This window comes from Salvelinus fontinalis, chromosome 17 (genome assembly GCF_029448725.1).
Source record: "Salvelinus fontinalis isolate EN_2023a chromosome 17, ASM2944872v1, whole genome shotgun sequence".
Taxonomy (NCBI): Eukaryota; Metazoa; Chordata; class Actinopteri; order Salmoniformes; family Salmonidae; genus Salvelinus; species Salvelinus fontinalis.
The window spans coordinates 4,496,944-4,509,443 of record NC_074681.1 but is presented as its reverse complement, the minus strand read 5'-3'; the positions used below and the strand labels follow the sequence as shown (position 1 = coordinate 4,509,443).

The 12,500-nt window shown below is 43.2% G+C and overlaps 1 protein-coding gene across 2 annotated transcripts in view; it reads left to right on the top strand.

The window, feature by feature from the left end:
• Positions 1 to 12,500, top strand: part of LOC129813610 (cell adhesion molecule 3-like) — a 104,797-nt gene that overhangs the window by 79,649 nt on the left and 12,648 nt on the right. For both annotated transcript variants that reach the window (XM_055865950.1, XM_055865948.1), the window contains exons 7-8: positions 190 to 280; positions 8,186 to 8,358. In XM_055865950.1, coding sequence (XP_055721925.1) covers positions 190 to 280; positions 8,186 to 8,358 — 264 coding nt within the window. The remainder of the gene's footprint in view (positions 1 to 189; positions 281 to 8,185; positions 8,359 to 12,500) is intronic.

Genomic DNA, 12,500 nt, shown 5'->3' with positions numbered 1-12,500 from the left:
CATTATAGAATGAACTTTCTACATCTGCAGTCGATACGCAGCCTAAAACCCCGGAGAGCAAGCAATGCAGAGGCAGAAGCTGAGTTAGGCTATTATGTTAATTTGCTCATACCTGTGTGTAGCAGTGTGAGTGTGTGTGTATCTTCTCCAGTGTATGTAATGTTACTGTATGTTGGGTCTTTTCTCTAGTCACCCCAGACGTCACTATCCAGCCTCAGAATGATCTGCCCAGAGAGGGAGAGAAGTTCATTATACAATGCATAGGCAATGGAAACCCGAAGTAAGAAACACACACACACACACACACACACACACACACACACACACACACACACACACACACACACACACACACACACACACACACACACACACACACACACACACACACACACACACACACACACACTCATGAACAACACTACTAGATCTGCTCTTCTCTCCCACTCTGTCTGCCCTCTCTCCCCTCGTCTCCCCCTCTGTCTCCCCCCTGTCTCCCCTCTCTCCTACTCTGTCTCCCGTCTCTTCCCCTCTGTCTCCTCTCCTCTTCTCCCACTCTGTCTCCCCCCACTCCCATTCTGTCTCCCCCTTCTCACCCTCGGTCTCCCCCTTCTCACCGTCTGTCTCCTCTCCTCTCGTCCTCCTGTCTCCCTCCTCTCCCACTCTGTCTCTCCCTTCTCACCCTTGGTCTCCCCCCTCTTTCACTCTGTCTCCCCTTTTCACCCTCGGTCTCACCCTTTTCACCCTCGGTCTCCCCCATCTCACCCTCTGTCTCCCCCTTCTCACCCTCTGTCTCCCTCCTCTCCCACTCTGTCTCCCCCTTCTCACCCTCGGTGTCCCCCCGCTCCCACTCTGTCTCCCCTCTCCCCCTTCTCACCCTCTGTCTCACTGACTATCTCTCTCACCCCATCACTGACTCTCTCTCAACATGTCACTGACTATCTCTCTCACCATGTCACTGACTATCTCTCTCACCATGTCACTGACTATCTCTCTCACCATGTCACTGACTATCTCTCTCACCCCTTCACTGACTATCTCTCTCACCATGTCACTGACTATTTCTCTCACCATGTCACTGACTATCTTTCTCACCATGTCACTGACTATCTCTATCACCATGTCACTGACTATCTCTCTCACCATGTCACTGACTATCTCTCACCATGTCACTGACTATCTTTCTCACCATGTCACTGACTATCTCTATCACCATGTCACTGACTATCTCTCTCACCATGTCACTGACTATTTCTCTCACCATGTCACTGGCTATCTCTCTCACCATGTCACTGACTATTTCTCTCACCATGCCACTGACTATCTCTCTCACCATGTCACTGACTATCTCTCTCACCATGTCACTGATTATCTCTCTCACCATGTCACTGACTACCTCTCTCACCATGTCACTGACTATCTCTCTCACCATGTCACTGACTATCTCTCTCACCATGTCACTGACTATCTCTTTCACCATGTCACTGACTATTTCTCTCACCATGTCACTGACTATCTCTTTCACCATGTCACTGACTATTTCTCTCACCATGTCACTGACTATCTCTCTCACCATGTCACTGACTATCTCTCTCACCATGTCACTGACTATCTCTCTCACCATGTCACTGACTATCTCTCTCAACATGTCACTGACTACCTCTCTCACCATGTCACTGACTATCTCTCTCACCATGTCACTGGCTATCTCTCTCACCATGTCACTGACTATCTCTCTCACCATGTCACTGACTACCTCTCTCACCATGTCACTGACTATCTCTTTCACCATGTCACTGACCATCTCTCTCACCATGTCACTGACTATCTCTCTCACCCCTTCACTGACTATCTCTCTCACCATTTCACTGAATATCTCTCTCACCATGTCACTGACTATCTCTCTCACCATGTCACTGACTATCTCTCTCACCATGTCACTGACTACCTCTCTCACCATGTCACTGACTATCTCTCTCACCCCTTCACTGACTATCTCTCTCACCATGTCACTGACTATCTCTCACCATGTCACTGACTATCTTTCTCACCATGTCACTGACTATCTCTCTCACCATGTCACTGACTATCTCTCTCACCATGTCACTGACTACCTCTCTCACCATGTCACTGACTATCTCTCTCACCATGTCACTGACTATCTCTTTCACCATGTCACTGACCATCTCTCTCACCCCTTCACTGACTATCTCTCTCACCATGTCACTTACTATCTCTCTCACCATGTCACTGACTATCTCTCTCACCATGTCACTGAATATCTCTCTCACCACGTCACTGACTATCTCTCTCACCATGTCACTGACTATCTTTCTCACCATGTCACTGACTATCTCTCTCACCATGTCATTGATTATCTCTCTCACCATGTCACTGACTACCTCTCTCACCATGTCACTGACTATTTCTCACCATGTCACTGACTATCTCTATCACCATGTCACTGACTCTCTCTCACCATGTCACTGACTATCTCTCTCACCATGTCACTGACTATCTCTCTCACCATGTCACTGACTATCTCTCTCACCATGTCACTGACTATCTCTCTCACCATGTCACTCACTCCAATCTAACTCAGACTCTTGTCTGTCAAGGCTAAACTCTCCCTTGTTCTCCTTGTCCTCTCCAATAATTATAATAATTCATAATTATAATCTCCTCTGTCTTGCTTTGAACCTTTTAACTCTCCTCCCTCCTCATCCTCTTCTCCTCCTCCTCATCCACTTCTCTACCCTCCTCATCCTCTTCTCCACCCTCCTCATCCTCTTCTCCTCCCTCCTCATCCTGTTCTCCCTCCCTCCTCATCTCCTCCCTCCTCATCATTTTCTCCCTCCCTCCTCATCCTCTTCTCCACTCTCCTCATCTTCTTCTCCTGCCTCCTCATCCTCTTCTCCTCCCTCCTCATCGTCTTTTCTACCATAAAGAGAACAGGGGGGAGAGAGAGGAAGAGAAGTGTGATGATTGAGAGAGAGAGACAGAGAGAGAGAGAGAGAGAGAGAGAGAGAGAGAGAGAGAGAGAGAGAGAGAGAGAGAGAGAGAGAGAGAGAGAGAGAGAGAATATGCACAGCTCCTTAGGCTGAATGACTAGTGACCCGTCAGATGCAGGCTGGTTCTCAGCTGTCAGTCAAACACTGCCACCATGGCAACATCTCTGCTGTTCAGAATCTGACCCAATGTCTCTCTTTCACAATGATAACTTTCACGTTTAACTGCATAATACAATTAGGCTTCAGGGCTTGTTTCTGGTGCGCACCGTCATGTCTCAGCAAGTTCTGAGAATGTCTTGACGAGATGAACAAGAGCTGTTTCAAGAGGCACTAATCAAATAGAATGGAATGTGCACCCTGTACTGGAGGACTTTCGTATTCCATGCCATTACACTACATTCTATTCCATAACATTCCATTCCATTCCACTACATAACATTCCATTCTATTCCATAACATTCCATTCTATTCCACAACATTCCATTCTATTCCACAACATTCCATTCTATTCCATAACATTCCATTCTATTCCACTACATAACACTCCATTCCATTCCATTCTATTCCACAACATTCCATTCTATTCCACAACATTCCATTCTATTCCATAACATTCCATTCTATTCCACAACATTCCATTCCACTACATAACATTCCATTCCATTCTATTCCACAACATTCCATTCCATAACATTCCATTCTATTCCACAACATTCCATTCTATTCCACAACATTCCATTCTATTCCATAACATTCCATTCTATTCCATAACATTCCATTCTATTCCACAACATTCCATTCCACTACATAACATTCCATTCCATTCTATTCCACTACATAACATTCCATTCCACTACATAACATTCCATTCTATTCCACAACATTCCATTCCATTCCACTACACAACATTCTATTCCACTACATAACATTCTATTCCATAACAATCCATTTCATTCCACTGCATTGGCCTCACTTCCCCCTATCTGAGATATCTACTGCAGCCCTCATCCTCCACATGCAACACCCGTTTTGCGAGTCACATTCTGTTAAAGGTCCCCAAAGCACACACATCCCTGGGTCGCTCTTCTTTTCAGTTCATTGCAGCGACCGACTGGAACGAACTGCAAAAACACTCAAACAGGACCGATTTATCTCCATCGCTTCATTCAAAGACTCAGTCATGGACACTCTTACTGACAGTTGTGGCTGCTTTGCGTGATGTATTGTTGTCTCTGCCTTCTTGCACTTTCTACTGTTGTCTGTGCCCAATAATGTTTGTACCACGTTATGTGCCATGTTGTGTTGCTACCATGCTGTTGTTATGTTGCTACCATGCTGTATTTTCATGTGTTGCTGCCATGCTATGCTGTTGTCTTAGGTCTCTCTTTATGTAGTATTGTGTTGTCTCTCTTGTTGTGATGTGTGTTTTGTCCTATTTTTATTTATTTAATTTTATTTTTATCCCGCAGGAGGCCTTTTGCCTTTTGGTAGGCCGTTATTGTAAATTCAAATTTGTTCTCAACTGGCTTCCTAGTTAAATAAAGGTTAAAAAAAAAAAAAAAAATATTCCATTACAAAACATTCCATTCTATTCCATAACATTCCATCCCACAACATTCTATTCCATTCCACAACATTCCGGTCCATTCCGTTCCTATCTATTTGATAAGCAGACCCTGGAGTGCTGGCAATTGTATACCACTTCAGTATTCGTAGTCAGTTATACACCTCAGTCCATTCTGTAACACAGTTATACACCTCAGTCCATTCTGTAACACAGTTATACACCTCAGTCCATTCTGTAACACAGTTATACACCTCAGTCCATTCTGTAACACAGTTATACACCTCAGTCCATTCTGTAACACAGTTATACACCTCAGTCCATTCTGTAACACAGTTATACACCTCAGTCCATTCTGTAACAGTTATACACCTCAGTCCATTCTGTAACACAGTTATACACCTCAGTCCATTCTGTAACACAGTTATACACCTCAGTCCATTCTGTAACACAGTTATACACCTCAGTCCATTCTGTAACACAGTTATGCGCCTCAGTTCATTCTGTAACACAGTTATGCCCAGATGATAGCATTACATGCTGGAGCCATAGAACTTTATTGCACAGTTGGAACTCAATCCATCCATATACGAGCATGAACCATTCCCTCTATGTAATGTACAAGGACAGACATGCTAACATATACACTACCGTTCAAAAGTTTGGGGTAACTTAGAAATGTTCTTGTTTTTGAAAGAAAAGCACATTTTCTGTCCATTAAAAAAACATAAATTTGATAAGAAATACAGTGTAGACATTGTTAATGTTGTAAATGACTATTGTAGCTGAAAACGTCTGCTTTTTAATGGAATATCTACACAGGTGTACAGAGGCCCATTATCAGCAACCATCACTCCTGTGTTCTAATGGCACGCTGTGTTAGCTAATCCAAGTTTATGATTTTAAAAGGCTAATTGATCATTAGAAAACCCTTTTGCAATTATGTTAGCACAGCTGAAAACTGTTGTGCTGATTAAAGAAGCAATAAAACTGGCCTTTAGACTAGATGAGTATCTGGAGCATCAGCATTTGTGTGTTCGATTACAGGCTCAAAATGTCCAGAAACAAATAACTTTCTTCTGAAACTCGTCAGTCTATTCTTGTTCTGAGAAATGAAGGCTATTCCATGTGAGAAAATGTGAAGAAACTGAAGATCTCGTACAACGCTGTGTACTACTTCATTCACAGAACAGAGCAAACTGGCTCTAACCAGAATAGAAAGAGGAGTGGGAGGCCCCGGTGCACAACTGAGCAAGAGAACAAGTACATTATAGTGTTTAGTTTGAGAAACAGACGCCTCACAAGTCCTCAACTGGCAGCTTAATTAAATAGTACCCTTCAAAACACCAGTCTCAACGTCAACAGTGAAGTGGCGACTCCGAGATGCTGGCCTTCTAGGCAGAGTTGCAAAGAAAAAGCCATATCTCAGACTGGCCAATAAAAATAAGAGATTAAGATGGGCAAAAGAACACAGACACTGGACAGAGGAAAATTGGAAAAAAGTGTTTTGGAATCTAAGTTTGAGGTGTTCGGATCACAAAGAAGAACATTCGTGAGACGCAGAAGAAATGAAAAGATGCTGGAGGAGTGCTTGAAGCCATCTGTCAAGCATGGTGGAGGCAATGTGAGGGTGCTTTGGTGGTGGTAAAGTGGGAGATTTGTACAGGGTAAAAGGGATCTTGAAGAAGGAAGGCTATCACTCCATTTTGCAACGCCATGCCATACCCTGTGGACGGCGCTTAATTTGATCTAATTTCCTCCTACAACAGGACAATGACCCAAAGCACAGCTCCAAACTATGCATGAACTATTTAGGGAAGAGGTCAGCTGGTATTCTGTCTATAACGGAGTGGCCAGCACAGTCACCGGATCTCAACCCTATTGAGCTGTTGTGGGAGCAGCTTGACCGTATGGTACGTAAGAAGTGCCCATCAAGCCAATCCAACTTGTGGGAGGTGCTTCAGGAAGCATGGGGTGAAATCTCTTCAGATTCCCTCAACCAATTGACAACTACAATGCCAAAGGTCCGCAAGGCTGTAATTGCTGCAAATGGAGGATTCTTTGACGAAAGGAAAGTTTGAAGGACAAAATTATTATTTCAATTAAACATTATTTATAACCTCGTCAACGTCTTGACTATATTTCCTATTCATTTTGCATCTCATTTCATTTTTGTTTTCATGGAAAACAAGGACATTTCTAAGTGACCCCAAACTTTGGAACGGTGGTGTACATACAGTACATACATACAGTAATTACATACAGTAAATACATACAGTAAATACATACAGTAAATACATACAGTAAATACATACAGTAAATACATACAATAAATACATACAGTAAGTACATACAGTAATTACATACAGTAAATACATACAGTAAATACATACAGTAAAAACATACAGTAAATACATACAGTAATTACATACAGTAAATACAGTAAATATATACAGTAAATACAATAAATACATACAGTAATTACATACAGTAAATACATACAGTAAAAACATACAGTAAATACAGTAAAAACATACAGTAAATACATACAGTAAAAACATACAGTAAATACATACAGTAAATACATACAGTAAATACATACAGTAAAAACATACAGTAAATACATACAGTAAAAACATACAGTAAATATATACAGTAAATACAATAAATACATACAGTAAAAACATACAGTAAATACAGTAAAAACATACAGTAAATACATACAGTAAAAACATACAGTAAATACATACAGTAAATACATACAGTAAATACATACAGTAAAAACATACAGTAAATACATACAGTAAAAACATACAGTAAATATATACAGTAAATACAATAAATACATACAGTACATACATACAGTAAAAACATACAGTAAAAACATACAGTAAATACATACAATAAATACATACAGTAAATACATACAGTAAATACATACAATAAATACATACAGTAAATACATACAATAAATACATACAGTAAATACATACAGTAAATACATACAGTAAATACATACAGTAAATACATACAATAAATACATACAGTAAATACAGTAAAAACATACAGTAAAAACATACAGTAAATACATACAATAAATACATACAGTAAATACATACAATAAATACATACAGTAAATACATACAGTAAATACATACAATAAATACATACAGTAAATACATACAGTAAATACAGTAAAAACATACAGTAAAAACATACAGTAAATACATACAGTAAATACATACAGTAAATACAGTAAATACATACAGTAAATACAATAAATACATACAGTAAATACAGTAAAAACATACAGTAAATACATACAGTAAATACAGTAAATACATACAGTAATGACAGAAAGATGAACTCATATAATATTCATATGTCCCTAAAATGTATTTATCACATTAACAAATCCAGTTATACAGCTATATGCTTCATATTACAGTAACATAATTAATTCCTGTATCATACTACTTCTTTTAGTTATGCAGCATGTACTGCATGTTACACACTTTCTATTTTAAAATCAAATATCTTTTCTCTTCATCCTCTTGTTCTTTTTCTATTTTTGTGTGTCTGTGTATGTGTGTCTCTCTCTCTCTCTCAGGCCCACCTCGTACGTGTGGCAGAAGAAGGATGGAGAACTCCCTCTGCTGGCCAAGGTGGACGGTAGTTTCCTGCTCTTTGAGATGCTCAACAAATCAGACAACGGGGTGTACCTCTGTCAGGCTGACAACGGAATCGGGAAGATGCAGGGAGAGTACACACTGCTGGTGCAAGGTACTGACAAGAGAGAGAGGGAGAGAGAGAGAGGGAGAGAAAGAGAGAGAGTGAGAGTGAGAGAGGGAGAGGGAGAGAGAGAGGTGGTTGAGAAGCAGCTTGTCCAGGGCAGGATCAGGGCATATATATTTCTTCTGTCTGCTTAATCATTGTTTATTTCTGTTGTTGTGTGTTTTTTTACTACAACTTTTACTTTCACCTTTCTTTTCTGATTTTCTTCACCTTTCTTTTCTGTTTATTTCTCTTCATCACCAACACCATCCACCTCATGCTACACATCCTGTACGCCGCTGTGCCGCTGTCTGGGCTTTCTACCCCATATTCCTTCATGTCTTCTCCTTTATCCAAGACCTGACAGATGATTCAAACAACCTCTTCCCTACCTCTTTCAATCTACCCTCCTCTTCTCCAACCTCTAACTCCCCCTCTCTCTCCCTCTCTCCTGATTCTTTCCCCACTCTTATGTCAACAACGTCGGGGTCTGGCTCGTCTGCCTCCGGGTACCTACCTGCCAGCTCTCCTCCCACTATTTTCTCCTTCTCTGTCCCTTACCCGTCTGATCTCACCTTCGCCCCTTCTTCTTCTTCTTCTTCTTCGTCCCTCTCTACCTCTCCTCCTCCTGTCAAAGTTCTATCCTCCTCTCTTTCCAACTCTCTCTTCTCTGACCTTTCCATGTCTCCCGAACCCCATCCCTCCTCTGACTCCTTCTCCCCCTCTTCTTCCTCCTCTTTTTCCCCACCTCCTGCCAGCGTTACTCCTCCCTCCTTTGACTCCCTCCCTCCCTCCTCAGTTACCATACGGCTGAATGGAGTTTACAGTTTCACAGGTAAATGATCTGTCTACGCACATACACAGTGTACCCACACAAACAAACACATTCAGACCCTAATTATATAATAAATACCATTCAACAGAAGCGACTTACAGTCATGCGTGCAAACATTTTACACATGGGTAGGCCCGGGAATTGAACCGACAATCCTGGCATCACAAGCGCCATGCTCTACAAACTGAGCCAGACAGGAACACAACTGCACTGGAGGTCCTGTAAATATGAAAAGTAGTGTGTAGAGCCTACATCAACACTGCAGGAGCAAGTAGACTCTACTATGGAGGGTTGTAGACGTTGCATGTGACCATGACCTCTCGTCAAAGGGCATTTTGGAGTAGGGTTCAATCAAATTCAATTTTATTAGTCACATGCGCCGAATACAACAGGACCCATACCTTACAGTGAAATGCTTACTTACGAGTCCCTAACCAACAATGCAGTAAACAAAAATACAGATAAGAATAAGAAATAAAAGTAACAAGTAATTAAAGAGCAGCAGTAAAATAACAATAGCGAGATTATATACAGGGGGGTACCGGTACAGAGTCACCGGTTAGTTGAGGTAATATGTACATCTAGGTAGAGTTATTAAAGTTACTATGCATAGTTGATAACACAGAGAGTAGCAGCGGTGTAAAAGAGGGGGATGGGGGGAATGCAAATAGTCTGGGTAGCCATTTGATTAGGTGTTCGGGAGTCTTATGGCTTGGGGGTAGAAGCCTCTTGGACCTAGACTTGGCGCTCTGGTACAGCTTGCCATGCAGTAGCAGAGAGAACAGTCTATGATTAGGGTGGCTGGCGTCTTTGAACATTTTTAGGGCCTCTACACCACCTGGTATAGAGGTCCTGGATGGCAGGAAGCTTGGCCCGGTGATGTACTGGGCCGTACGCACTACCCTCTGTAGTGCTTTGCGGTCGGAGGCTGAGCAGTTGCCGTACCAGGCAGTGATGCAACCAGTCAGGATGCTCTTGATGGTGCAGCTGTAGAACTTTTTGAGAATCTGAGGACCCATGCCAAATCTTTTCAGTCTCCTGCGGGGGAATAGGTTTTGTCGTGCCCTCTTCACGACTGTCTTGGTGTGTTTGGACCATTCTAGTTTGTTGGTGATGTGGACACCAAGGAACTTGAAGCTGTCAAGCTGCTCCACTGCAGCCCCATCGATGAGAACGGGGGCGTGCTCGGTCCTCTTTTTCCTGTAGTCCACAATCATCTACGTTGTCTTGATCACATTGAGGGAGAGGTTGTTGTCCAGGCACCACATGGCCAGGTCTCTGACCTCCTCCCTATAGGCTGTCTCGTCGTTATCGGTGGTCAGGCCTACAACTGTTGTGTCATCGCCAAACTTAATGATGGTGTGGGAGTTGTGCCTGGCCATGCAGTCATGAGTGAACAGGTTGTACAAGAGGGGACTGAGCATGCACCCTTGAGGGGCACCTGTGTTGAGGATCAGCGTGGTGGATATGTTGTTACCTACCCTCACCACCAGGGGGAGGCCCGTCAGGAAGTCCAGGGTCCAGTTGCAGAGGGAGGTGTTTAGTCACAGGGTCCTTGGCTTATTGATGAGCTTTGAGGGCACTATGGTGTTGAATGCTGAGTTGTAGTTAATGAATAGCATTCTCACATAGGTGTTCCTTTTGTCCAGGTAGGAAAGGGCAGTGTTGAGTGCAATAGAGATTGCATCATCTGTGGATCTGTTGGGGCGTTATGCAAATTGGAATGGGTCTAGGGTTTCTGGGATGATGGTGCTGATGTGAGCCATGGCCAGCCCTTCAAAGCACTTCATGGCTACAGACATGAGTGCTACGGGTCGGTAGTCATTTAGGCAGGTTACCTTAGTGTTCTTGGGCACAGGCATTATGGGGATCTATTTGAAACATGTTGGTATTACAGACTCGGACAGGGAGAGGTTGAAAATGTCAGTGAAGACACTTGCCAGTTGGTTAGAGGATGCTCGCAGTACACATCCTGGTAATCCGTCTGGTCCTGCGGCCTTGGTCCTGCGGCCTTGTGAATGTCGACCTGTTTAAAGTTCTTACTCACATCAGCTGTGGAGAGCGTGATCACACAGTCGTCCGGAAAAACTGGAGCTCTCATGCATGTTTCAGGGTTATTTGCCTCAAAGATAGCATAGAAGTAGCTTAGCTCGTCTGGTAGGCTCGTGTCACTGGGCAGCTCTCGGCTGTGCTACCCTTTGTAGTCTGTAATGGTTTGCAAGCCCTGCCACATCCGACGAGCGTCAGAGCCGGTGTAGTACGATTCGATCTTAGTCCTGTATTGATGCTTTGCCTGTTTGATGGGTCGTCGGAGGGCATAGCGGGATTTCTTATAAGCTTCCGGGTTAGAGTCCCGCTCCTTGAAAGCGGCAGCTCTAGCCTTTAGCTCAGTGCGGATGTTGCCTGTAATCCATGGATTCTGATTGGGCTATGTACGTACGGTCACTGTGGGGACGACGTCATCAATGCACTTATTGATGAAGCCAATGACTGATGTGGTGTACTCCTCAATGCCATCGGAGAAATCCCGGAACATATTCCAGTCTGTGCTAGAAAAACAGTCCTGTAGCTTAGCATCTGCTTCATCTGACCACTTTTTTATAGACCGAGTCACTGGTGCTTCCTGCTTTAATTTTTGCTTGTAAGCAGGAATCAGGAGGATAGAATTATAGTCAGATTTGCCAGATGGAGGGCGAGGGCGAGGGAGAGCTTTGTATGCGTCTCTGTGTGTGGAGTAAAGGTGGTCCAGCTACTTGGAGCGCCGCCTCTGTGTGAACGTTTTCTTGTTTGCTTATGGCGGAATTCAATGCTGTCTTAGTGCCAGCCTCTGACTGTGGTGGTATGTAAAACAGCTACGAAAAATACAGATGAAAACTCTCAAGGTAGATAGTGTGGTCTACAGCTTATCATGAGATACTCTAACTCAGGCGAGCAATAGCTCGAGACTTCCTTAGATATCGTGCACCAGCTGTTGTTTACAAAAATACTAGTCCGCCGTCCCTTGTCTTACCAGACGCCGCTATTCTATCCTTCCGGTTCAGCGTATAACCAGCCAGCTGTATGTTGATAGTGTCACAGCCTGCCGGTACAGCATATAACCAGCCAGCTGTATGTTGATAGTGTCACAGCCTGCCGGTACAGCATATAACCAGCCAGCTGTATGTTGATAGTGTCACAGCCTGCCGGTACAGCATATAACCAGCCAGCTGTATGTTGATAGTGTCACAGCCTGCCGGTACAGCATATAACCAGCCAGCTGTATGTTGATAGTGTCGTCGTTCAGCCACGATTCCAGTTTGTAATGTCCTGTTGGTAG